General features: G+C 51.0%; 1 protein-coding gene across 1 annotated transcript; it reads right to left on the reverse strand.

Moving 5' to 3' along the window:
- Positions 1–1,717: 1,717 nt before the first annotated feature.
- LOC111162491 (complement C3-like) lies at positions 1,718–27,506 on the reverse strand. The gene is given in 41 exon segments (XM_022526943.1): positions 1,718–1,901; positions 2,358–2,493; positions 2,603–2,692; positions 2,780–2,866; positions 3,235–3,324; positions 3,710–3,815; positions 4,036–4,122; positions 4,439–4,526; positions 5,577–5,622; positions 6,858–6,948; positions 7,854–7,913; positions 9,320–9,478; positions 9,642–9,814; positions 10,668–10,821; positions 10,991–11,086; positions 13,864–14,032; positions 14,471–14,546; positions 15,575–15,778; positions 15,938–16,024; positions 16,202–16,253; positions 16,952–17,158; positions 17,550–17,689; positions 17,793–17,881; positions 18,168–18,279; positions 18,434–18,631; positions 20,387–20,464; positions 21,358–21,487; positions 21,763–21,927; positions 22,458–22,658; positions 22,887–23,093; positions 23,175–23,318; positions 23,961–24,076; positions 24,342–24,462; positions 24,567–24,669; positions 25,403–25,490; positions 25,728–25,810; positions 25,890–25,978; positions 26,081–26,151; positions 26,343–26,517; positions 26,984–27,191; positions 27,315–27,506. Coding segments are annotated over 41 exon segments (4,980 nt in total). The 5' UTR covers positions 27,386–27,506; the 3' UTR covers positions 1,718–1,768.
- Positions 27,507–27,755: the final 249 nt, after the last annotated feature.

A 27,755-nucleotide genomic window follows, 5' to 3' on the forward strand; every position in this document is an offset into this window, starting at 1 on the left:
ATGTCACATGCACTATAGCATGTACTCTGAAGTAAACAAGCAGGTTGCAGGGAGAGAAAAGGGTCCAGTACATCTGGCTGGGTGGCTGGAGGTGTCTCTGAGTGGAGACTGGAGGGATGAAGAGTAAGCAATCATGGGAAAAGTGTTCTGGGCAGAGGGAACAGCTTAAGCAATAGCCCAGAGGCAAGAAAGAGCTAGAAGTTTCTGCGAACTGTGGAGGACAGTGTGGCTGGAGTGAGTGAGGTGGAGAGTGGGGGGCCATGGGATCAGAGAGGTGATGGGGCCACAGTGCAGGGCCTTGAGGGCTGTGGCGGTGGAGCAATAGGCGTTGGGAGGGCTTTGAGCAGGAGTCGTTGACCTGATTTTTCTCTCTGACCTGTAGATTCTAGCAACTCTGCTTTCTCCCATGGCCTCTTGTCCTCCTCATTGGAAGGCCGGTGAGGATTTACTGAATATTTACTGTATTCTGGCACTCACAATTACTCTCTGAGGGAAGTAATGGTAAAGACGAGGAAACCAAAGCACAGAGAGGTGACAAACTGGCCAAGGTCACACAGCCAGGAGGAAGTGGAGGCAGAATCTGAACTCAGGCAGCACCGCTGTGCTATTCTTGTGGCCCCACAGCTCCAGCCTCCTCCCCGGGTCTCCTGCCATCAACTCCGCTCTCATCCATCAACCAGCTGGGCCTTCTACCTCAGGGCTGGTCAGCTCCTCTCTTGGTCAAACGTCTTCCATGGCTCCCTGCTGCCCTTGATAATGACTAAGTCCTCTAGCCTGGGATTCAAAACCTTTTATGAAGTCAGCCAACCCAGCAGCCTCCCTGCCCCATCTTTCTCTTTCTCCCTCTTACCTCGGTCCCTCATTGAGACCCCAAGATCAAGCCATCCTGGGTGCCTTGCAGTCCCTTGGCACTTGGGGTTTCCTGGAGACACTGAGTTTCTGCCTTGGCTTGGCAGCTCTCCCACTTCCATCCCAGGCCACATGATGAAACTCGTTCACTTTCCCTTGGCCCCTGTCTCAGCTCCCCAGTTGCCGGGGGTTCCTTATCGAATATTCCAACAGCACCAAGTGCAGGGTGGGCACCAAATTCATTCATAATTCATTCATTCATGCATTCATTTAACAATCATTTCCTGAGCACCTACTGTGTACCAGCCCCCTGCTGTGTGAACTGAGAACATTGCAGTGAACAAGACAGACATGACCCCTAGTTTTAAGAAGCCGACATTGTAAAGGCAGGAGAAATGTCCATTTAACAATCAGACCGATAATATCATATACAATGTATTTATAAGTGTTATTGAGAGAATAAAGCGGGGTAAGGGGAGAGAGTGATGGAAGGGGGATCTCTTTTAGATATGTTATTAAAGGAAGTATCTTTGAGGAAGGAACACTTAAACACTTCAATTCCAGAATATTATTCAGCCATGAGGACAAAGAAAGTCCAGATAAGGGAAGGGTTCAACCCATGCATATATCTGGAGGAAGGGTGTACTTGGTAGAGGGAACAGTGTGTGTGCAAAGGTCCTGAGGTAGGAATCAACTTGGGTGTTGGATGGACACAAAGGAGGCCAGTATAATTGAAATGCCGTTGGAGGGTGAGGGAGGAGGCACGTCCTTGTGATGTCAGGTCCCTTGATGAATGTTGGAGCAGGGACAAACGTACAGACTTTGGGTATGATACTCCATGCTCATCATTTGGAGTCAAGGCCAGTGCCCTGTGCCTGCTTGGAAACAACCTCCTGAGGGTGGTAGAGACCTCAGAGTCTCAGGACTCACAGCCATGAATGCTCATATATTCTGAAAATCTCTCCAGCTGGTCCAGCAATTCCTTCTTGTCCGCATCCCCATCGGCCGGCCACTGCATGAGGAATGTCTTGTGGCCCAGGACGTAGATATAACTGTGGGTGAGACACGGCAAGGAGGGTGAGGAGAGCCCGGGGACCTGGAAGCATGGAGCCCTCCCTGCCATGCTCCTCTGCCCTGATAGGCAGCCTCCCAGAGCCACAGCCTGTCATGTTCACTCCACCAGGCCATTTTGGGTCCCCCAGCCTGTAGCCAGCATGGCTGGGGATTAGAAAAGGCTCCCCTTCCTCTGATTCTTTACCTCCCTTTGTTGGAAAACCGAATTTCTATCTACAACATCTACATGCGAATGGAGTCCCACTCATCCCCCACCCCTCAGCTGGAGTTGAGCAGTGTGTAGTCTACACTTCCCTTCAGGGCAGCCCTGAAAGCTGAGACTTCTGCTGATCGGTGACAGGTGTTGATAGGAATTGTTGACACTAGGGACTGGACTGGGGTAGGGAAGGGGGGCCCCCCGCCTGAGTCCTGGAACAGCAGGAGCCCCCACGCACGCAGATTTGACTTTCCACAGGTCCAATGCGTGGCCCATGATGAGGTATGTCTCCTGTTCCTGCAGCCCCAGGGAGTTGTGGCAGGTGGCGTGAGAGATGAACTTCTTCCTGGTGAGGGACACGGCAGAGTCTGTACCTGGAGGAGAGGAGACCCAGCGTGTGAGCGCACACAGGTCTGGCCCTTTCGCACATTGGGATCCCCAGGGTAGAACCCCGCGCTGCCTCTTCGGCCCCCTCGGACGTACCCCTCTTGATGATGTCTTCGAGTTTCATGTTGTAATAGATGTACGGATTGGAGGCGGAGGACTGTACAGACTCCAGCCTGACCTTGTACACTGGGAAAGCGGGGGCAGGAGGGTGTCCTGTTGGCATGTGGCCTGCAGGCAGACCTCTTCCCGCTGCCGACCACTTCCCACACTCACCGAAGTCCACGCCCGTCTCACAGGCTGCTGCCTGGAGCTCCTCCTGCCGCAGTCCCGCCGTGTTCTTCCTTGGAGATGGGCATTGTTCTGGGGGGTCAGGAAGGCAGCTGCTCTGGCTGTGCTGGGGGAGGGGGCTTCCTCCCATCTCATCCCCATCTGGCCCCAGGCCAGCCACCTCTAGGTCTCTGAGTCAGGGTACTCTCTCATTTCCTCCATGTCTCTTTTGGTCTCTTTCTCCCCTCCAAGTCTCTTTATGTCTCCCTCCATTTCTGGCTGTGCCTGGCTGTGCGTGTCAGTCTGTCTCTGGGTCTCCTTTTTTGTTTCTCTTTGTCTCTGTCTTCCCGTCTCACTGCCTCTCTCTGTCTAAACTCAGCCTAGACGACAGCCAGGAGGTGATGAAGGGCTCCTGGATCCCCCGCATGGCAACCCCGGTCTCTCGGTCCCCATGACCTCACCTTCCGCACATCTGCAGACATCTTTGTGACAAATCTTCCGCAGGGAAGAGTGCTCTGCGGGCAGGTTGTAGACGGAGCTGCATCTCCGGGCTGAGAGAGGGGCCAGTGCCTGGGGTGGGCTTGGGCCAGCGTCCCTGCGGGCTGGGACACCCCTGGCTCCGCCCGAAGGCCCCTCCCCCTTGAAGACTCGGTTCTTCCTGCCGCAGGCCGCGCCCAGTCACGTCTCCCTCCCACCCCTTTCCAGACTCCCCACAACTTCGACCTGCCGGGAAGGCCACGCCCCTTATCACCACGCCCATGTCGGTCCCTTTCAGGACCATTCTACCCTTCTTCCCCAATTCCCCTTGCCCAGGCCCCTCTTAGCCACGCCTCAGTCCTCTTCCTGGCCCCGCCCCTCATCTCTCCCTCCTGGCCCAGTGCTTCACAGTCCCCTCTCTGGATACCCTTCCACCCCACAACCCCTACCCATGCTTACAAGGCTCGTAGTAGTCATATATGGTGACCTGGGCGGCCTGCAGGAACTCCACCTGCAGCATTCGGTGGATCCGGAAGCCCAGCACGGTGTCTTCCTTATGGGAGAGCTGGGGAGAGGGAATCCTGTCTGAGCTGACCAGGGCCACTGACCACGGGGCACTGACCACAGGGCCTTGGCCATAACACTGGTAACGTGTCCTTGCAGCCTGGGGAGCTGACCTCAGACCCTGTAGTTCTCTGGCAACACTGTCCAAGGTGCTGACTGTGGATTCTCTGCCCACGGGGCTGCCCATAGGCCTCTGGAGGAGGACAGCCAGCCTTCCTTACCTTATCCAGGTAGAGGACAACGGTGTTGTCAGTGGAATTCATCTTGATCTCATAGTGGAAGGCATACATCTCCATAGTACTTGTAAGCTGGGGCAGAAGGTGAGGATTGCAGGTTGTCAGAGACCCCCCGCTGAGGTCCCCAGCTCTAGGAGCTCTGGTCAGTGTGAAGTAACTCTCAAGCTCCCAGCCTTTGTCCCATCAACACCAGTGTCGGGGAAACTGAGGCACAATCAGGGCAAGAATTTGTCTAAGGTCATGGAGGGAGGCAATCAGGTGTGATCATGGCTACGGACCATGGGGCATTAATCTGGGGGCCTTGAACGCCATGCTCACACAGGGAATGTGTGATGTTGCTAGGGCATCCCCACCCTGCTCAGGAGTAGGCAGGTGGGACCTACATTACCTGTTTGAGGTCATTCTTGTTGGGGTAGAAGCCAGTGAGTAGGGAGACTTCTATGATGCTCATGGTGGCCTCTCGATTTCCCAGGAACCTGGGGATTTCACAGCTGCATTATCTCTTCCCACTCTCCTCCTGCCTCTCCCCCAATGCTCCTACTGCCATCATCTATCTCATGCCTGGATGAACGCAGTCAGCAGCCTCCTCCTGGATCTCCCCGTTACTCCTCTGCCCCCAGCAAGCTTACAGATTTAGCAAGCAGGAATCTGATGGGTTGCTTCCTTGCTTAACAACCTTTACCAGGCGCCTTGTCTCACCCTTTCGCTTTGCCTCCTCTCAGCCCAGCCTTCATGTGATTGCTTCTAAGTGTCTCTCTCCTGCACTGGACCTTGGCATATGCTGTCCTCTCAGCCTGGAGTCCTCACTCCTCTTTCTGCCCTGAAACATCCTTGCATCTTTGCAATTTCCACTGATCCGTCACTCCCTCTGGGAAGCCTTCTCCTGCCCAGGCTCCAGGTCGTTCTCTAACTTGCTCTCCTATGGTTCCTGGGATCTCTCTTTTGCCATATTTAGTCACAGTTGTCATTTTACATCGATTCTGGGTGATTATTTTGTTATTGTTTGTCTCCCCTGATAGGCTGTGAGCTCTACCAGGCAGAGGAGAGCTTCCTGGCTCACAGCTGTGCCCTCAGTTCTTAGAACAGAGCCTGGCATTCGGTAGATGCTCAACACATGTTTTTATCTGGGGTAGACCTGGATGAAGGCATCTGGGAGACAGGGCAGAACTGGGGTAGGGGTGGGATGTCTTGAGAAGATGAGGGCAGAGAGAGCTGTGGGCTTGGAATCAGTCCTGGGCATCTGGGACATGGAGCAGGTTTGCCGTGATGGAGCCCACCAGGACATGGCAGGTTGAGGGACAGGACTGGGGAGCAGGATGGCAGACAAGCATGGGAAGGCAGGGGAAGAGGCCAGGGGGATGGGCAGGGGAGGGCAGGATGAGTGGTAGAATGAAGGGGCAAGCATGGAGAAGGAAGCTTGGCTGATTTCCACCCTCCATTCAAGACATAAGGAGAGCTGGTAAGGAGTCTGGATACCAGGAAGTGAGGACTTCCTCCTGCCCCACCCAAGATCCGGGTGCTCTAACCTTGTCTCCATCCGGAGCTGGAAGGTCTCTTCCCCGTTTTTATTATCTGCAGAGAGAAGGCAGGAGTTTAGAGGCTGGGTAACACAGCTTCCTGTGTTCAATTCCTGGCTCTGCTGTGTGACCTTGGGCAAGTTCCTTAAACTCTCTATGTTTTAGTTACCTAATTGGTAAATGGGGAGCATAATATTCCCAACCCAGCAGAGTTGTAGAATTAACTGAGTTAATACAATAAAGCACTAATGTAGTGCCTTATTGGTACTTTATAACTGTCAATTACTCTTACTACCATTACTACTACTACCACCGCCACCACTACTACTACTACTACTATTATTATTATTTAGAAATGCAATCCAAGCCAAAGCCTGCAAGTCTTGGGGCTGGTGAGGCTTATTCCCCTCATCCCTACAGTGAGCTCCCAATGGCAGAGTCCTGTCTCTTCTTCCTTGGCACCCCAGACTAGGAATTCTAGAATCTCATATTTTATAATCTCTACAGCCCCTTATCCCAGTTCAGCCCCCATCATCTCCTGCAAGAACAGTGTCGTCACCTCCTCCCTGGTCTCCCAGCTTCTGCCCTTGCCCTCTATAGTCTGTGCAAACCTGTGCTAGGTCATACCCCTCCTTTGCTTAGAGCCCTCTATAGCTCCCTCTTCACTCTAAGCAAAACCCAAAGTTCTCACTATGGCCCATGAATCCCTGCACTGTCTGCCCCCATCATCTCTCCAACTCTTTTTCCTAAAACCCTACCCCTTGCTCCTCTCTGGCCACAATGGCTTCTTCAAACCAGGTAAGCTCATTCTTGTCTCCAGACCTCTGCACCTGCTGTTCTGCCTGCCTGGAATGCTATTCCCTTAGATCCTTCCTGGCTCATTCTCCACTTCTTTCATGTCTGAGCTCAAATGCCACCTCCTCAGAGATCTTTCCCTGGACTTCCTCCACATGTGTATCACCTTTTCTGCTTTATTTTTTGTGGTACTTATCATCACCTACTAGTGTGCTATATATTTATTTTTTATAATGCAGATTGTTATAAGTAAATAGCAGTAGAAGTATAATGTATTTATTGTTATATTATTGTTTGTCTCCCCCTACTAGAATGTGGGGTATTTTTTCTTGTTCATGCCTGTGTTCCAGGGTCCAGAAACAGGGCAAGACACATAGTCAGTGCTCAATAAATACTTGTTGAAAAGTCGAATAAGGCAATACATGTGCTTACTGAATGAAACCTAAAATAAAGTAATAAAAAAGAAGGTCTGGGAATCTTTGGGTCTAGGCTCACCTTTCAAGGTATTATGGAGAGTCACATTCAGTTGGTACAGGTTGCAGGTGCCCTCCTCGGACTCTGGGGACCTGTGGTACATGGTCAGGATCTGCCAGGGAAGGAAAGTTGTCAAGAGACCATTTCCACCTACTCCCTTCCTCCTCACTCCAGTCCTCGCCTATCCAGGTTCTGTCCCTGTGGATAATTCACAGCGAAGTCTGCGTGCCCCCACATTCTTGGGTGCAGTGACTAGAACACTCTTTAGAGTCTAGACCACCTCCTTGCAGGAGGGCATTCTGTAGTAATTGAAGTAGATTCTCCCTGTGCTCTCTATATGGTAGCAACTGGCCATATGTCACTATTGAGCACTTGAAATGTGGCTAGCACAACTGAGGAACTGAATTTTTACTTTCACTTAATTCAGATTTAACAGAGGCTCATGGGGAGTATGACATGCCCAAAGTCACACAACAAAGGCAGAGATTCAACTGTGACTCCATTGCCAGAAATATGAAAACAGTTGCTCAAATTCAGTGAACAAGAGCTCTGTTCTCCTGGGCCACAGGCTACGGAGCCAGAAGATATAGCAGAGGGGGAAGTGGGGAGTCATCCTCTGGGCATTGGTGGGCATGCTGGAGGGACAATCTTCCTTTGAGGGGAGGGAAGAAAGAAACATCCCTTCAGGGACTCAGCATGGAAGGGGCAGACAGGTCCAAAGACCCTTGGCCTCTACCTCTCCTGACTCTTGACTTATAACAAGTGAAGACTTTTCTGAGTCTCTATTTCCCCACCTGTTAAATGGAGTCCATATTTTTACCAACTTTCTAGGGGCAGGTTTTGAGGTGTCCTTAACTTGGTTCCTAGTAAATAGTAGTGCCCTACATGGTAGCTAAAAGTATTGCTGATTTCAATCTTGTCTTGCAATAAACTGCCTCTATTCCCACCAACAAGGGGGATGGTGGTTGTACATGAGGTCCTCCAGCTAAGGACCTCGTGGTGGGACACCAGACTTACCGAGATTGTGCCTCTCCCACTGCCACTGGCTTTGATCTCTAGGTCATCCTGGGCAGAGAACTGAACGGAAGCAAGAAGAGGATTTGAGCACACAAGAAGCAGCAAAACATGGCTCAAATGCAATGGGTTTGGGGAGGAAAACATGCATGGGCAATGAGGCTTCAGTGATTTCCCTAACTTGGGGTCTAGTGACTCACTGCCCCCCTCACTCCACATAGATGATTTTACTTTTTCTTTTTGATAGAGCATTTGTGGTGTCTACACTGTCATAGATCAACTACTACTGCCAACTCAGGCTGTGTTCTAATGTACATCTGTTCAATCCATCCACTTTACAGTGTCTGCAGAGTTTCTTGTGCATGGAGCCACCACGAGATTCTTCTCCCTGGCATCTATGCATCTACTCTTGTTTCCATCATACATTTCCTTTATCAACCAGAGAAAAATTTTACAAATTCACATCTATTCCCATCACCTCTGCTTAAGCCCCATTGCTATTCTTGGGATGCTTCTGTCTCAGGGCCTTTGCACCTGCTATTTCCTCTGCTTAGATACCCACAAGCCTCACTTCTTCCTTTCCTTAACGTCTTTGCTCAAATGTTACCCTCTTGGAGAGAACTTCCCTGCCCCTCCTATCAAAAATTGCAACTCCTTAATGTTCCCATCCCCCCTTTCTGCTTAATTTTTAGCTATAGCCTTTGCCACCATGTAACACACTACATATTCTACTTCCTCACATCTCTTTATTGTCTGTCTCACCCATTAAAACATAAAATTCTACAGGGAAAGGGATTTTTAAAATTTCTTATTCATGGCTATATTCCCAGTACCTACAATAGTGCCTGGCATACAGTGAGTGCTCAGTAAAGATGGGTCAAAGAATTGGAGGTAAATATCACTTCCTCCATGGAGTAAGATCGTGATTACCTTCTTCCTCACACCCAGGGTATTTTCCCCTTTACACATTATTTCTTTTCCATATGTCCAGAAAGCTTAAAATAGTTTTTGTCTTAGTTTCTTTCTACACTGTAAGTTTCCTGTGAGCAGAGGCTTCATAATACATCCCCATTGCCCAGGAAAGTGACTGACACACAACAGGTGCTCAAGAAATGGTGGAATAGGGGCACCTGGGTGGCTCAGTGGATTAAGCCTCTGTCTTCGGCTTGGGTCATGGTCCCAGGGTCCTGGGATCTAGCCCCGAATCGGGTTCTCTGCTCAGCGGGGGGCCTGCTTCCCCCCTCCCCCTCTGCCTGCCCCTCTGCCTATTTGTCATCTCTCTCTGTCAGATAAATAAATAAAATCTTAAAAAAAAAAAGAAATGGTGGAATAAATGAGTCAATACATTGACAGTATAGACACTGGTTGTGAGATAATCTTAGAGAGGGACACTGGCAGGGACACGACTCTTGGCCTCACCCCCAGTGCCACCTCTGTATGACCTTCCTGTCAGCCCCTCCATGCCCTACCTTTGCTGACCGCAGATGGTAGGCGTTGCTCTGATCGATGATCCATTCAAAGTCCACGGCTTTCTTGGGCACGCTTATCTGGACCCTGAGATCCTGGCCACCATCGAAAGGGACAACTTTGCGGAAGAGGGTGAGAGCCTCAAGGGCCACCACAGTGGTCTAGGTGTTGGGGTGGGGCCTCACATCAGCACCACTGACAGAGCCCCCGGACTGCGCCCCGTGGCAAATCAGCACCACGGGAAGCTCCTTCCGGTGGGCTGGCCTTGTCAGCACCTAGGCTAGCATTCCTTCCCCAACCCCCTCCTCCCGAGGCCCGGGTCACCTGGGTGGACTTGAAGCCTCCGCCTAGCTCCCGCTTCTCCAGTAGCCACTTGGCAATGGCGTGCGTCTCATTATGCCGACCCAACACCACCTTCTGCATCAGCGCATAGGCCGTGGCCTCAATGGTGTACAGGGAGTTCCTGTCCAGTTTGTTCTGGGGCCAGTGGGTTTTATCTAGGAGATGGATGACCACTTTGTCTTCCCAAACTGGGCCCATTCACCAAAACCTGTCCTCTCCTTGTGTCATCTGGCCCCAATTTTCTCATCCACTGTTTTACTGAGCAGTTACTTTATATGAAACTCTTTGAGGAGGCATATGGACATTCTATTTTTGGAACAGATATCTCCTAGATGTCTAGGAGACAGGGACTCTAACTATTTAGAGATGGGGAAATTAAGGTTCAAGGTCCTCCAAGTCCCACCATTTCCACTGCAAGTGAGTTTTCCTAACTCCATTCCTCTTGACTTGGAGGAGGATGGGATAAGGATCCTTGGGCAGGCCAAGGGAGGCAGACACTCTCAGTTAACCACATTTTATGACCTTTTTTCCATCTTTGACCATGTCAAGCACTTTCCCAATTCAGGGCATTTGCACATGCCATTCTCCTAGCTTGGAATGTCTTTGGCCTTTCACACAGGTGGGCCTTCTTATCTTTTATTCCAGCTACGGAGTTAGTTCTCGTTTTGGAGAGGCCTTGGCAGTTCTCCAATCCATACTCCTCTTCCCTCTCCATCTCTCCCACCCATCTTGTATGTTATCATCCCTGTGCTTATCTCAGTTTGTACTTGATCTGTTTGTCTTTTGGCTGCTCCCCCAGGGTAGTAGGACCTCTGAGAGCAAGGACCATATTAGTGTTGTCCACCTTGATTTCTCAGAGTCTGAACTCAAGAGTTGGCACACCATAGATGTGCAATAAATGCAAAGTGATGAATCACACATTGCTGAATTTTAAATCACACAATTCCCCTCCCCTGCCCCCATGACTGTGATTCACACACATCTGGTTAAGAAGTGGCCCACACTCACCGTGGCTGGTGAAGCTGTCCAGGCGGTCATTGGCTCGGGGGCTATTGGTGAGGGCCAGAGCATAGGAGACTATGGCTACGGCAAAGGTTGTCTTAATTTTGGGAAGGCATTCCTCCAGGAAGCTACGGGCTCGTTCCATGCTGGTAGGCAAATTCTAGAAAGTTAGAGAGAGCAAACTAGAAGGGGGGCCATTAGAGGGAAGGGATCTAGGAGTTGGAAGAGAGGGATGCATGGGGAGGGACATGAGGATGGGGGAACTTCCTTTGGGCAGAGGATCTAGAGGGCTGGGCTCTGCAGAGCCTGCACTCCTCTTTGGTTCTTACCGGTATCTCCTGGTGGCACAAGTCCTTCCCCTCATCCAGGGCAATCAGAACAAGAGCTGTGAGGGATATGTCTGCTTCAGAACCTCGGTAGCCGCCCTGTGGAGGCAGGATCACACCCATGATCCCCCTAGTGTCTTAGAAAGACTTTCCCCAACATCTCCTGTGTAACCTTGAAAAGCTCCCCTGTGTGACCTTGAAAAGCTCCCAGGTGCTCAGCTCTGGGCTGGAGGATGCCAAAAGCAGGATGGGGAGAGAGAGAGAGAAGGAGGAGGAACCACCTCAAGATTTGCCTGTGTAAGGTCTGTATTACCAACCAAAGCCAACAGCCGTCGAAGGTGATGTGTTAAACTCTACACTATCTCAAAGCATTCTTTCAGCAGCTCTATCTTCCTGATGAGGGAAGTCATGGTCAGAGAGATGGTCTTCCCATTGGTTGAATAATGTCCCCCCCCAAAAAAAAATTCATGTCCACTCAGAACCTCTGATCTTACTTGGAAATAGGGTCTTTGAAGATGTAATTAGTTAAATTAGTAGGAGGTCATATTGATTAGAGTGGGCCCTACCTGGTGACTCCTGTCTTAAAAGGAGGCCATGGGAAGATTCAGAGAAGGAAGGAGGGCAAATGAGGATGAGGACAGAGGTTGGAGTGGTGCAGCTAGAAGTTCAGGAATGCTAAAGACTGCCCAGAGGCCATCAAGTCATAAGAGACAAGGAAAGATTCCCCGCTAGAGCCTTCAGAAGGAGCATGGCCCTGCTGACACTTTGATCTGGGACTTCTAGCTTCCAGAACTGTGACAAAATAAATACATTTCTGTTGTTTTGAGCCATCCTGTTTGTGGTACTTTTTACCACAATTAATTCGCACCCCACAGTCTCTTCTTCCCACGGTGGCCAGTGAAGCCTGTGAACTCTTGAATCGGGTTGTGTCCCTCCTTGGTTCAGAAGCCTCCATGGCTCCCATCTCAGAGGAAAAGCTCAAGCCCTCCCTGAAGCCCAAAGGTCCTGCACCATCTGTCCCACCCCCTCCCTCAGCTCTCCTCCTCCTCCTGTCCTCCAGGGTTGCTCACTCTGTCCCAGCCTCCTCGCTGTTCCTCAAACATAGTGGACACTTCTGGTCTCAGGACCTTTGCACATGGTGTTTCCTCCGCTTGGAACACTCTTTCTCTGATTATCCACATGACTTGCTCCCTCACCTCCTCAGGTCTCTAACAAACATCATCTCTTCATGAAGCCTCCCAAAATGACATCCCATCTCTTTGATTCACCTTTCCCTGCATTTTTCCCCATGTCACTTTTGCCATGCATGCCACACCATTTAGGTTTCTCTCACGCCCATTGCCTGTCCTTCACAAAAACACCCCCCCCATGAGAAGGGTCTGCAGTGCTTAAAGCAGTGCCTGGCACGTTGTAGGTGCCTGATAAGTGTTTGTTGGTAGGAAGAAACTCCTTTCTGTGAGCCTGTGAACCCCGTTTGTAACCCCTCTCTGTGCCACCGTCCTGTACAGCATCTGGCTCCTGTCAGGCCTCCCAAACCCCCTAACTCCTCCCTTCATCTGGGGTTGCAATCTGTCTTTTCTGGGTTTATGCACTCAACCAGAGTTTTATTCAGCAAACATTTGCCAGCTATGATGAATCAGGCCTGCTTCCCCCAACTGGAAGGACTCACAGTGCAGGGAAAGCAAACCTTGAGCAGATTATTTCAAATCCTCACCAAGGTCCCCAAGACCCTGCAGGTTTTAGGGCCTGGCATCTCTCTTCCCTTTCAGGCATCAGGACAGGCTACCTGCTTTCCCATCTTTGGGCTCTGGTCTGTTCCTTTTCCTCAGACCTCCCGAAGCCTCAGCACTTTTGCATGTACTGATCCCTTTGTCTGGAGCTCTCTTCTCCATTCTTCCTCTACTATGTCTATCCCTTCTTCAGGTTGCTTCTTTGTTGTCTCTTTGGCGCTTCCTGACCAGGCATGGCCCCTATTAAATACTTTCTCCTGTTATTTCTTTCCCATGGAACTCAGCACAGTTGTGATGTAAATAATCATTTGTTGTAATTACTTGGCTAACTTCCATCTTCCTCCCATACCCCAGCTTGTGAGTACTACAAGACAGGGGCTGTAAGTGTCTCATTTACTGCTATGTCTCCCCTCTGTCTAGGACAAGGCCTGGTACAGAGCAGTTGCTGGATAGATGTCTGTTGAATGACTGAATGACACCCCTACTGCAGTAGGTACAATAATAGAGACAAGCACAGGGCTGGCATTCAGGGGAGACCCCTGGAGGAGGTGGGTTTGAGCTTAAATCTAAAGAGAAAACACAATCTGGCCAGCCAAGGAAAAGCAAAAGGGATGGGGCTTGGCTATTCCGTGCAAAGAGAGCAGCTTAAGCAAACACAGTGAACTGGAGGGATCCGTGATCAGGGAGTAGTGGGGGTAAGTCTTGGGGGAGATACAGAAGAGAGGGATATAATAGAGAGATACTGTCATAGACAACTGTGAGCCATGGAAGGTGTTTGAACAGGGGAGAGACATCCCAGACTGTTTGAAAGCTATTTCTGGAGGCTAATGTGCAGGAATGTTGGGTAGGGATGGCTGTGTTGGCTGGGGGTTTGAGAAGACTCAGCTCAGAGGGAAGAGAACCAGGACTGGAGCCTGCTCGAAGTGGGAGTGAGAGAGGGACAGGGTCCCAGATGTGCCCAGCCTCTCTGACATTGTAACAGAGCTCAGAGAGGTCCAGAGCAGAGAGATGTGATGCTGGATGCCAGGCCCTGGCTTTTTCCTGTTCTCATTTTACCTGCAAACAGGTCAGGGGGCTGAGGGTCCCCCTAATAGTGCACAGAGCCCTGGGTTTGAATAGCCCAGGAACAGGGAGGGCAGTGGTCACCTGCATCGATGCCATGATCACGGGGCCATTCTCCAAGAAGTGCCCGTCCTCTGCCTGCCTCTTGGTGATGATCCAGTTGGCAGTGGCACAGAGAGACCGCAGATCAAGCCTGCTGGTCGTCATGATAGAGTAGGCCAGGGCAAAGACCCGGAACACGTAGCTCGTGAGCCTGCCCGGGGGTAGATGGGATGGGTGATGACTGGGAATGGCAGCCAAGGGGATTCAAGGACAGGGGCGTCTACACTAAGGGGAGTCCACACCTGCTGCTCCAGACTGTTCCAGACTGACCATTCATTTGCTGCTCTCCAGGTCGGCCGGCATGGACACTAACCCCTCCTCTGACATTCAGACACCAGCTCTCTATTCAGGTGCTCTCAACAACGACCCCTAGGTAATCCCCGGACACTATCACCCCCACAGTTACCCCCGAACTGTAAACTCCCGGGTAATCCTTCAGGTAAAACCCAAGTAGCTATCCTTCTGGCCCAAAGGCTGCCTGCCCCGAGCCCCTGCCGCATGGGTGCCCCTGGGGTCATCAAGCCCCAGGCTGTCCCTTGGGCTTCATTCAGGGTGGCAGTGGCAGGCCTGCCGACATCCTCATCCTCACCAGGTGCTGCCCGGGTGTCCGTTGCTGATGTGGTAGGTGCCGTGTGCACTCCGGTGGGTCAGCATGTGGGTGTAACCTGGGGAGATGGGTGGAGGAAGGCTTTCGGGGAGATTCGGCATTTGGGTGTGGCCGTAAAGGGGAGTCAGTCATCAGGTATGGACATGGGGGGGCAAGATGTGGGTGTGGCTTGGGGGCGCCTCCTATCGAGGCGTAACCATAGGAGGGGACTTGTCTAGGTGTATCTAGAGGTGGCTGCGGGGTCCAGGTGTGACCGTGGGAGCCAGTGTCCAGGGTCATCTGCGAGTAACCTGGGCAATTGAAGGGTATGACTAGGAATTTCTGCTCAGACGGATCATGGAAGATGGAACCCAGGAAAGGGGGTACTCTGGGGGCCACTACCTGGCAGTTTCCTTGGGGGTTGTTTCTTGGTTGTAAATTAGGGGTGTCACTGTGTCTGTGTGGCTTAGGGGAAGCTACTCCTGGGGATACCTCTCAGGTGTGTTCTGAGTGTTGCTACTAAAGTATGACCTGAAAGTTGCCTGGGAGATTACTGTTTGGGAGTAACTTTGGGGGTAAGAGTGTCAAGGTGTTACCTGAGGGTTATGGCTGAGAGCACCTGGAGGGAGAGATGGTGTCTGCGTGCAACTGGGAAGAAGGGTCAGTGCCCTGATGAACCTGAGGGTCTCTGTCTGGGTATAACTAGGACTGTGCATCTCTGGTTGTTACCTGGGAGGTGTGGATATAACCTGGAAAGGTGTAATGGGGAGACCACCACCTGGGATTATTCTGGAGCTGTCTGTTTGGGAGTTCTGTAGGGGTATAACCCAAGGCATGTCCCTGGGTATAACCTAGGACAGTGTCTGGATATAATAGAACTTGGGGGCTCCTGCTTTGGGGGTAAACCAGAGTGTTTGTTGTCAGACTGTAGCCTGTGAGAGGGGTCCAGATGAAGGGGTACTGGTGGGACTTGGTACCAGTTTGCATCCTGGGAGATGAGTCGGAATATGAATGCTGTTGTCAGGGAGAGTCCCGTGGGGTCCACACCCACCCCTGGGGGTACCCCAGCTACCTTTCCAGAGAGTCCCAGGAGGAAACCCCTCTCACCTCTGACAATGTTCTGTATCACCTGCTCCCTGAGCTCCACTCCAACCTTGCCCCACTGGCCAGCAGCGTCCAAATAGCGGGTCAGGATGACCGCAGTTACCAATTTGCTTAGTGTCTGCTCAGGGCAACCAGTCGGCACCCTCAGCAGCTGCCATTTTTCTCCAGGTGTCAGGGTGCCCAGGATCGTCTCGCCAAGGATGTCCCCTATCAGATGAACAGAATCATCTCAGGAATGGCCTAAGCCGCCATGGCTCTCGGGTCACCCTACATGGACACCCCAGCCCCTCCTCCCCCTGTGCCCAGGCAGGCGTGGGGCTCAGTCTCCAGATCCCTCCCCCCAGGCGTCGTCTCTGTCCCAAGCACCTTGGACACTGACAAACACTTCTGCTTCCGTATTGGGGACCATGTTGAAAAGGTTCTGTCTTGGCACTACTTCCATCTGGGTTTGACCTAGGTTAAGCCAACACAACCGTCTGTGACAAGCAGATTCTGGGGGTGTGGAATTCAGGATGTGCAGACCCAGGAGGAGCTCGTACTGCCCACCTGGCTGGACCCCCTCATTTCAGCTCCTCCCTCCCTCCTGATGTGGCCCTAGGATCCCACATGCTCCCTGCAGACCCCACAAACCTTGGGGGTTCAGGAGGATGCTATGGGATCTTTGCTGTATCTGCCCTTCTGCCTGTGAGAGGCAATGATGAAGCAAGTTAAAAACAACCGCAGTAATCGCAATGACAATCACAGTGGCAGTAGGAGGAGGCATTGGTTAGCTGTAAAGAGCACAGACTCTGGATCCCAAATATCTGGGTTCAAATCCCAACCGTTCTATGTTCTAGCTGTGTGACTTTGGGTAAATTACTTAACCTCTCTGTGCCTCAGTTTTCTCATCCATAAAAGGTTCCTACTTCACATGGTTGTTCTGATGGCTCAACGCGTTACTATTCTTACAGCGTTTATATCATAAGCGCTGAACATGTGTTTGTTAAGTAAATAAGTAAATAAGAGAAGTAAATAAAGTATTATTGATGGGTTGTGCACAACCAGATATGAGATATAATTTTCACAGCTCTCTGATTATTATTCACGGCTGTGGGCGTGATGATTATCACACCTTGCAAATAAGGAAACAAAGGCTCAGAAAAGTTAAGTAAACTGTCCAAGGTCACACAGCAGGGACAAGGCTTGAACCCACTGTGACAACAAATCCCATAGTGGAGGCTCTGTGATTGAACTTTCAAATCCATTCTCTTGCCCCTCACTCCCATCTGAGAGCTCTGTTTGTTGATCCTGGGCATACCTGACGGTCCTGTGATCACAGCTGGGGACCCCCGGGGAAGCCCCACTGTCTGCACCAGTAACAAGAGCGGGGGCCTCCATTACCTTGACCAGAAGTGTCTTCTTTATGTGGTCCGCAACCTCACTTGTCCTGATCCTGACCTCCACATCCACTTTGCCTATCTCAAGTGGTAGAAGCACAAAGGGCACCATCTTGGAGGAGGTGGGGGGCATGATCACGACCTGGCGGGATGGGGCTCCTGGCTTTGACGCGCTGCACAGTGGCTCCTTGTAGGGGAACTCCACATGGACCTGGGGCAGGGTGGGCAATTAGGGGGTCCTGATGCATGGGGTCGTCTAGGACCCTAGTCACAATTACCTCCCTCTCCTCACCCTGAAAATCCCAAGGAGGTGACAGCACAGCATAGTGGCTAAGAGCAAAGGCCTGTCTGCCACTTATGGGCTGTGTGACCTCAGGAAAGCCCCTTCACCTCTTTGTGTCTCAGTTTCCTAACATGTACACCAAAAGCAATGATAGTAGCCATCTGCTGGGATTATTGTGCATTTTAAATGAGAAAATACCCCAGGAGCTTTTCAAAAGGGCAACCACTTGGCTGACCACTTTGAATAATGGACACACTCCAACCCCTTTATAAAACACACTGATGGATAGTTTGAGAGGAGGGGAGGGCTCAGGCTTCACCTTGACCTTCTCCGTCCTGAAATTGTACAGCATGGCTTGGATCTGGACCTGCTCATTCCTGATCACGGAGGAGGGCAACTTGAGATCCACAAAGAGCTGTTTCATAACTATCAGCTCAAAGGGGTCTGAGATGCAGAGACCTAGAGCCCGGGGGTAGGTGGGCATTAAGTAGAGGCCAGCTGTCCCGGGGCTGGGCAGGACCACCATTCTCCCATCTTCTCAGCCCTGGGCTTGTGGGCTCACCTTTTCCAGGCTTGAGGCTGATAGCCACTAACTGCCACGTGGTGATGGAATCTGGCACGTTCACAGGAAAACTGTAGTGGGAGATGCCTCTGGAAGTGGTGGGGGAAGGGGGGGCATAAGTGAGTTTGTGGTCAGAGCCTCTGCACTGGGGAGTCCCTGTCCAGGGGTCAGTGGGTCACCCTATCAGAGACATCATCACTAGAGGGTCGTCCTTGGGGGGGAACCACTGGGATTTATATCCCCCTCCAGGGAGGTTATAGTGACTGTACTGAGCTCAGTGTCACCATTGGGGGCACCGGCTCTGACTGACATCCACTGATGCCCAGAAGGGCCAGGGACCAGATGCTGCCAGGGACGAGGAGGCTGTGGTCCTACCTTGATGTACTTTTTGGCAGTTCAAACTTTTTCCAGAGCCAACTCTCAGGGAACAAGGTTCGGATAGGCTGGTCCTCCAGGAAGATGTCACCTAAGTCCTCATCTTCATCCGCTGCAGGGAGAGGATGTGGGGCGGTGTCTCCGATGCATCCTCCCACCCCGTCCCCTCGTGGCCCATATCTCTCCATGACTTGTCCCACAGGACTTCATGCCCCTCAGGCAAGCCCCAACCCCCACACCCCCACCTCCCACCACGGCCTCCTCACATGTCCCCAAAAGCAGCTGCTCCTCCCGAGCCTCCTGACTCAGGGCCTCAGACAGACGGCAACAGCTCAGGAAAGCAGCAACACAGGTTGGCCCGTGGCGGACATGCCGTTTCCTCTCTTCACATGATAGCCCTATGGGGCTCTCCTGGAGCCCAGCCTCACAGCACTTTCGCTCCAGCTCTGTCTCGAACTTGTTCACTGTGGGCCAGAGGTAGAGGTACAGAGGAGGGACTGAGACGAACTAGAGGAAACTTGGACTCATCTACCTCAATGCCACGTACACCTGGTCTCTATTTACCCATAATTCAGACAGATGCTGGTCCCAGCACTTTGCCTGTATCTTCCTCCCAAAGCTTCACATTGAACCCATATGCTGGGTTCTGAAGAGGAAGCTAAGCAACAGAGAGTCTAATTCATTGGCCCATGGTCACACAGCTCTCAAGTGGCAGAGCCAGGACTAGAATCGATGCTGCTGCTGCTTCTCATTTTCCCCCTCCTCCTCCTGTCCCTTCTTGACAGGGATTGGTAATGCCATATTTGCATATTAGAGATGCCATTTCAACTTCTATTTTTTTTTTTTTTTAGATTTTATTTATTATAGAGAGAGAGAGAGCACACAAGCAGGCGAAGGGGCAGAGGGAGAGGGAGAAGCAAACTCCTCACTGAGCAGGGAGCCCAATGTGGGGATTGATCCCAGGACCTTGGGATCATGACCTGAGCTGAAGGCAGAGGCTTAACCAACTGAGCCACCCAGGCGCCCCAGCATTTCAACTTCTGATTTCCATTATGTATTTTTTTTTAAATCAAAACATAAACCATGTTATAAAGCATGATGTTAAGTTGAATGCTTCTAAGTTAGGAAACTGAAAGAATACACTTAAAGGTAAAAATATTCAGGGGACCTGGGTGGCTCAGTTGGTCAAGGGTCTGACTCCTGGTTTCAGCTCAGCTCTTGATCTCAGGCTCATGAGATTGAGCCCTGCATGGGGCTCCGCACTCAGCATAAAGTCTGCTTGAGATTCTTTTCCTTTTTCTCTCCCTCTGCTCTTCCCCCTGCTCACACTTGCTCTCTCTTGAAAACAATAAATAAATAAATAAATAATATATAGCAATTAAAAACTCTTATTGTTTACTATTAACATAATTATAGTTAAATTTTATAACTCATCATAAATAAAACAAGGGGGTTAGCACAATTTAATACCAAAATTAAAGTCAAGGTTTTACCTCAATTTCTATTAGGTTTCACTTACTTTCTCTTTATTCAGATTCACAAAGTCATGAGCATTGCTCAAGGAGACGGAAAAATCTAGTATTTGCAGAACCCATGCTTCCAACACCACTCAGTGCTGCCTCCCATCTTCCCTTTACCCCAGGCTCAGAGCTTCTTATTCTGGTCCACACCCTGGCCTTGGGGATGGCAGGTTTGTTATTATCCACGGGCACCCAGCACCCATCTCTCCTTTTGTCTATGTTCGCTTTTGTATCACAGAGCCTAGATAGCTTGAAGCTGCATTTCCCAGACTCCCTTGCCGCTAGGGTTCTAGATGAGATAAGGTTCTGCCACCGAGACACTCCTGTGTCTGGAGGGTGGAAGAGGTGGAGGTCATTTTCCCTGGCAGTGGTAGCTGAAGGGTGAACCCCAGTCTATGTGTGTTTTTGTAATGGGCACATTTCTGCACTTCATTACTTACCCACCAGCATCGTAAGAGATATGGGCAGCAGTTTCCTGAGATGTCACACGTTACAAAGCTGCAGTGAGGTGATTTTGAGTCCCAGCAAGCAGCCACTCCTACAGACTATCTAATGATTTTGAAAGCACCAAACTCCCATCATTAAATCCCTCCCTTTCTGCTTGAAGTACCTAGAGCAGTTTCAGTTTTTCTCTTCTAAGCTCTGATGAATACAGTAGGTTAGGAAGCCAGGAGGGATATGTCCAGCTTTAGCTCTGACCTGCATTCCTCTTGGTCTCCAGCCTCTTCAGAGAGCGGCGGCGGCGGCTGGCAGGGGGACTCTGAGGGCACTGCCAGTCTGAGGGTCAGAAGAATGAGGGGGTCACTGTCATCAAGATCATTATCAACATCCCTGATATTTATTGGGTGCTGACAGAATGCCCAGTGCTTTCTAAGCATCATTTCTTTTAATCCTGTAACCTCCTCATGTTCATGATTCACCACTTAAAAGCTGTGCAATCTTCAGCAAGTCACTTAAACTCTCTGGGCATTAATTTCTCCAGCCATGTAAATTGGTATAATCATAGTTCTATCAATGAGATGATTCATATAAAAGTACTTAGCACAGCTTGTAGTAAATAGAAACTGTTACTGATATCATTATTTATAGCTGAAAGAAGACACTCCTAGTTGTCCCTAGTATTCACTCTCCCCCTTCATCCATGGGGACTAAACCTCCTTCTTTTGCATATCACTCTAGAATGAAGACTACATTTCCCAGCCTCCCTTGTACCTAGGCAGGGCTGCATGACTGAGTTCCAGCAAATGAGATTTGGGAAAGTATCTCCCCTTCCCACTTCCCTTCATACTCTTGCCTGGCAGGAGGTCCTGACGAGGTGCCATCTTGTAGCAGAGCAACAAGCTAGAAGGAGCTTGAGCTCCAGAATGACCTCAGAACTGTTACTGAGTGAGGAATAAACTTCTACCTTGTTTAAGCTAATGTTAGTTTGTATCTCTGATACAAACCTATATCATGGCCAAACCTATATCTTAACTAAGACATAGGGAGTCACTTCTATTATTATCTCCATTTTACGGACAGAGAAATTGAGCTTCAGAGAGGAAATGTAACTGACTCATGATGAGTAGGATGCTCCTAGATTTTAGCCTGTCTGACACCAAACCTCATGTTCTTAACCACTAGACAGCACCTGCCCACCCACCCTGCCCCTGGCATGTTTCTTCCTGTACCTGAGCTTGTCAGGGTGTGCATCCCTGTGCTCATCTTCAGGTCCAAGCCAGCATCCTTGAACACAGCAAGTCCATCTTTCCCACTGCCCGATGTACAGCCAATGTCATGTTCCTCCACCACATCCCAGACCTGGGGGTTTAAGATAGGAACCTAGCTTTGGAGCCTGGGTGGCCTTTTCAGGGAAGGAGCAGTGTGCACTGAAATTGCTGGCTCAAATAATAATTCTCACACCACCTCCCATTTACTGAGCTCTTATCACCTTCCAATCTCTAGCTGTGCACTAGCTCCTTGAATCCTTGAATCCTTGCAACCATCAATGTTGCCCACTTTACAGCTGAAGAAGCTGAAGCCCCAGTTTTAGAACCTCTAGGTAACCTCTTGGCCCAAAGCCCATGTATTCTCACCTTCTTCTGTGTGAGCTTGTGTTTACTGTTCAAGACATAAACAGCTTTGTCCACGGCCACCAACCCCACTGTGGCCTCTTCATCACCGGTCACCTTCAATTCCACATTGCTATTGGGTTTCAAAGAAATCTGGTAGTGTCTGTCTTTCTTTAAACCAACATTCAGCTGACCCAGGAAAAAGAGAGATGTCAGTAAAAGGCCCTCAGATGCTACCAAGGGATTTCCCCAAGTCCACTTTCAAGTTTATGCTCCTTATAGGTCTGATGAAGCATCCGGGAGCTTCACCAGGCCAATCCCAACTCCACACATTTGTTTGCATAGTCTCCATGCCCTAGGCTGAGCTTTTTCTTTTCTTTTTTCTTTTTTATGTTTTTTTTTAAAGATCTTATTTATTTGACAGAGAGAGATCAGAAGTAGGCAGAGCAGCAGGCAGAGAGAGAAGGGGAAGCAGGCTCCCCGCTGAGCAGAGAGCCCGATGTGGGGCTCGATCCCAGGACCCTGAGATCATGACCCGAACCGAAGGCAGAGGCTTAATCCACTGAGCCACCCAGGTGCCCCACCTAGGCTGAGCATTTAAGGGCACATCTCCTCTTCCTCTCCCCATCCCTAGACTTGGAGCCCTTCAACTTGGACAGACTTTTCTGCCCATCCAAGCTTTATGATGGTAATGTACAACTTCAAGGAATTTGGCTCACCGTCCCCATGCATCGGTCATTCACATCAACCCATACGGAGTCGGCCACCAGTTCAGGATCCTGACCTGCTCCCCTGGGCAGTAAATAAAAGGCCAGGATGCGGAATGAGGGCAGCATCTCTGAAGTAACATCAATAGTGGCTACTGTGTGGTCACTTTTTAACTGATGTTTGACATCCACAATCCGGCCCTTACTCAGAACCTTGGAGATAAGAGAAGACAAGAATGACAAAGGTAGGGTCAACCTTTTCCGGAGACCATCTCAGCTCACAAGGGAGACTCACAGTTCTTTTGCTTCAGCTCCTTAGTCTGAGGCCACCCCAAATGGTTCCCACCCTCACACCACTGTTCACGTTTTCTCCAAACCAGCTAGCCAGGGATGTTCCAGGGAAATCATTCCTTGGCTTAAGTTTTAGTCCTAGCCACTCACCAGGATGGTGAAGTGAGTGATCTGTTTCTTGGTTTCATGATTCTGATGTCCTGTGACAAGGCTCAGGTAGATGCTGCTGCCTACGTCTGCGACCGTCTTCACCTCAATGTGCAACAAGTTTCCTGACCCACCCTGAGACGAGTAAGGCCAAGCCGTCATATTGGCTGAAGCCTGCTCTTCTGGCTGGAGAGGTTCTTCAGTTTCTACCTGGGGAGAGTGATGAGCAAGTAAACTTCCAGCTCTTCTAGCTCACACAGCTCCACCATCCCTACCCCATTAGGTTGGTACCAGGATAGGGAGCTTCTCCTGATTATTTGCATGTGTGTTGATGGTCAAAATGGCCTCTCCACTGGCTGAGGTTCGGTCTCGTTTGTCTTGGCATCAGACACGGACTCCAGAGGCTGGGGACCCATCAGGATTTGAGACAAAGACCTGAGGTGGAATAGGGGTGAGATGAAAGACAGGCCTTGTGGTGGCCTGGTATGAGAAGTGGGTACTGGGAATCTGATCTGGACAGGACTGCCTTGTATAGCTGTACAAGTTGTGCACTGAACAACACTGGGGGAACCATACATATTAGGTTTTTGCAGTGTGCAATCATATGTGGTGGCCCTAGCGGTTGGTGTGCTGGGGTAATGGGGGTGGAAGGGATTAGAATGGAGAGATGAGGAAGGCTTGGGGAAGTCTTTAGTAGGACTGGCACCAAAGGATGTCTCTGGTTTTCCTAATGTCCATCAGACTTCTCAAAGTCACCCCAAATGAATGTATGTAAAACCAGCATTCTTGCTGTGCAAATGTAGCCTAAAGATAACTCCCTGTGCACCACCTTCTAGCCTGACTGTGACCACTAAGCACCCCACAGAGAAATTTTGGAGCCATCACAGTGCTTTGGGGCAACTTGGGTTGAGACTTGAGAGAGACTTGGGATTGGTCTGAGAGGCATGATGGATTCAGTTCTCAAACAGATGTATTGTGGGGGACAGGTGAGCCCAGTGTGGTTTTTTGTCTCCTGAGAGGGGTCTGTTAGGGGAAGTGAGCTCCGAGTCCCTAGGTGGAATGAAGTCAGACTCTGACCTTAACGTGGAAGGGCATCCCAGGCTTGAAATACTGGGGAGTCCTGATGAACTTGATGTTGTATGGGCTCCGGACAATCTTCACGCCTGGGGTCTCAGCCTGGACCATCTCACCCCCTGGAGAGACAGGGGACTGTGAGGTCTACGGAGGAGGTTCAATTTCTTGGGAGAGTGACAGAGCTGCTGGTATGGGAAGCCTGTCTTGGTGAGGACGTGGAAAAATAGTAACACAATCTCAGCTCCTTCCAGCCTTTCTGGCATTTTTGCATTTCTCTGATGAGGAAACAGGCTGGGAGGTGGCCCATGGTCACACGGGTAGAATGTCTAGTTTGAGTAAGGACACTGTCCTGACTTCAGCCAGGAGATTGGGTAAAGATGGCACCTGAAGAGAACACGGTGACATCGACAAAGATAAAGGCCCCAATGAAGTCCTCTTCTGGGCCTTGGAATGTGGACATCAGTGTTTTCTTCTGGAGGGAGACGTGACCCAGGCCTTCAGAAATCTGCTCTCAGAATGAGAGAGAGAAGAGGAGATGGTTTCTTGGGGAGTAGAAAAGAGTTGGTGGAGGGGGAAGTTAGGTGGGGGGTGAGGTCAAGACTCAGTTACCTCCACTTTCTGCAGGGAGCTCTGGATGGTCATCCGACGGGAATGCAGCTTCACCCCGAAGATGGCCAGAGCCTGTCCATTCACTGGCTCTTCGAATACATAACTGAGGGTGGGTGGAGGGTTATTCCACTGGGCTCTGAATCACCTACACAAACTCATGTGGTTGCAGAGATGTCCTGTAGGACCTCATGAGGCTGCTTGGATGGTGGTAAAACTTTGGGAGGGGCAGAGGTGGCCCCTGGAAACTCAGAAGGTTTCATTGCTCACCTACACAACCCTGGGAAGTGATATATGTGTTCCATAAAGCTTTGTGTTGGGTTGCAGATGTGGCCTGTGCAACCTCACAAGATGGTGGAGGTAGCCCTTAAAGCCTCATCAGGCAGACTAGGGGGCATGCGTAGCAAGCTATAGGGACAGTCTGCATAGTGTTAAGAAGTGGCAGATAGGGCCCTTACAACCTTAGGTAGACAAATGGTCTGTACAACCTCATAGTACTGTGGAGATGGTTTGAACAATTTCATAAGATGACAAATGTGCCTGTGCAACCTTGTGGACCTTCAGAGATGATCTGAGCTGTGAGACATGGCATGACTTTATTCGGTGGACAAGATGTCCTGTACAACCCAGAGACCAGAAGGAATGGTCTGTACTACTTACATGTGGCAGATGTGGTCTGGACAACCTCACAAAACAATGTAGGTGTCCAAGAATACCTCATGGGTGGCAGCGAGTACCTCTACCATACCTTAAATGCCATAGAAGTAATCTGCTTCTCTACCCATTCAGTTTCTTGGCATTCCTGGTCCTCTGGCCAGGCTGGGGACAAGGCGACTTACCAAGCCTTGATGTCCACACCCAGAGCCTCATCGTTGAGGTGGAAGAAAGTCTTGTTTGGCTTCAGCTGGACCTCAAATGATGGGAGCACTGGGTGGGGTAAAGGCAGTGGACACCCTCCATATTTTGCTGTCCCCCTCCTTGTCCCCTCCCTGTTCACTATTTCCTCAGTGACTCTTGCAATCCCCAAGGATTGGAACACATGGTTCTGTTCACCAGCACCCAGCTTAGGCCCCAGCACACAGTAGGTGCACCATGATCCCTCTTTTCCACTTCCAACCCCGTGTCTTGCCTCCTCACCTTGCTCTGCCCATCACACCTACTCACCATAATCCCTGACTTCAAAGGTTGCCTTGAACTTTTGCTTAGCTGCACTTTGGTAACTGGCTTCGATGCTCCAGGTCCCAAAACTGAGACACAGAGAATTAGAAGAGATGGAGACTGAGGAAAGCCTCCAACCCTCCTTCCACAGGGCTCCCAGCAGAGCACCTGACAATCTGTGGGAGTTTAAAGGATTTTGCGAAGAAACCGTCCTTGGCTAGCAGGTTCTGGCTGATCACCGTGATCCCCTCCGGGTTCTGTGGGGACAGGGGGTGTAGTTCATGCCCCAGGCCTTCAGCCCATGATAGAACCTCAGGGGTCTACCCAGTAGGATCCACCCTCCCATCAGGAGAGGCCACCTTGATGTCTAGAGTGAATATCCTTTGGGCAGGATCCATCTTGTGGTCCACAACAAACACCCGGTATTGAACTGGAGGGAGAGGGAAGACTCTGAGTTCTGGATAGAATCTGAAGAGGGAGGTAGTCGTTAGGATCTTGGGCATTAGGATATAGGGGTCTTTGGGCAGAGGGTGACCTTGGGAGGTGGAATATGACAGGCACTGGGGGAGGCGGGGAATGAGAGTCAGCATCTGCCCTAGGCCAAGTGCCTGGACGCTCTACCCAAGTGTTCAGGGGTGTAGAGAGGCTTGTCTGTCTGGATGAAGATGTAGCCAGCATGGGGAGCCACTGGGACTATTCTCTCCATGAATGAAGTGGTCGAGGTGGGTGCCCAGTTTGCCCGGATGATGACATGCTGCTGTCCTGGTTGTGGGGGGTATATCAGGCTCTCGGGGATCTGGGGAGAGAGGTCCACACTCTTCAGGCTCTGCAGAGGTCCCCATCCCTGGGAGCAAAACCCTGAACCAGATCTTGGGAGAAACAACTGAATGGGGGCCCTCTGGCTCTGGGGCTGGGAGCAAGGTGGCCTTGCAGCTTGTTCCTACACAAGGGCGCCCCGCCAAAGTGGGAATGCAATCCAGTCCACAGTCCGGGTCCCAAGCCACCAGCAGAGGGCGCCTCTTATTAATTCTCACAGAGATCTCTTACGGGCTGATCTCTGCCCTTCTTGGAGCCCGGATTCAGGGGACTTCGGATTTCTAACTGGACAGGACATAAGAGGAGCAGTAAGTATATCCAAACCCTGCCTCTGTTCTCCAGTGTTCCTCGTGGGGAGTCCCTCTGGAGTCTGCCCCTCTCCATCCTTGCCGCTGACCCAGAGCCTCCCTCTGCGGCCACCCATCCCATCCTGGCCTGTCACCTACCGTCACGGACGCCTGTTTCATAAAGTTGTTTGCTTCTGAGAGAAGGAGGTGGCTCTTAGCCACCACTGTCTTCTTCATGGGGAAGTCCCATACGGTGAGGTTCACCTCGAGGGTCCCTTTGAGGGACTGCTGGGAGTCCGAGTGAGCCTGTACGTGGATGGTCTCAGGGCCGCCGACCCGCAGGGCTCGGGGGGTCACCAGGATGTACCTGCCAGGAGACAAACGCAGGAGCATGGGGGCGGTGGGACTCAAGTCGGGGAAGCAGCGTCGGAAAGGCAGGCGCATGCGCAGGGAATCACACAGGAAGCGGCCCTTCGTTTCCCACACTCACAGTGGCTCAGCATGGGCAAGAGGGGTCCCCAGGAGGAGCAGAATCAACCCCACAGGCCAGGTCACGTCCATGGCAGTAGGGGGGTGATGTGCAGCCCCAGGCCACAGACACCTGTCCTCTTGTCTGCTCTGTTTGCTTTGGCCTCTTCTGGCTCAGTTAATATCTAAACAGGCGTGGGGAGGAAATCCCCATAACTCCAATGGGGGAAGAGGGAGCTTCTCCTCCCTTCTCAGCCCATCCTCCACGGGAGGCCGGGGACAGCTGCACTGGGAAGTATCCCAGGTGCCCCCTTGGAGGCCAGAGTGGTGGAGGGGGGGGGGTTGTCCTTTCCATGACCCATAAGGTCTTATCTGGAAGCCTTCCCCTCTACCAGCAAGAAGCCTAGGGTTGGGAGACTTGGCTCAGAGCTTGGTTTGGGACTGACCCAGAGGGGCAGGAAGA

This window comes from Enhydra lutris, unplaced genomic scaffold, assembly GCF_002288905.1.
Source record: "Enhydra lutris kenyoni isolate GAN:26980312 unplaced genomic scaffold, ASM228890v2 scaffoldscaffold92, whole genome shotgun sequence".
Lineage (NCBI taxonomy): Eukaryota > Metazoa > Chordata > Mammalia > Carnivora > Mustelidae > Enhydra > Enhydra lutris.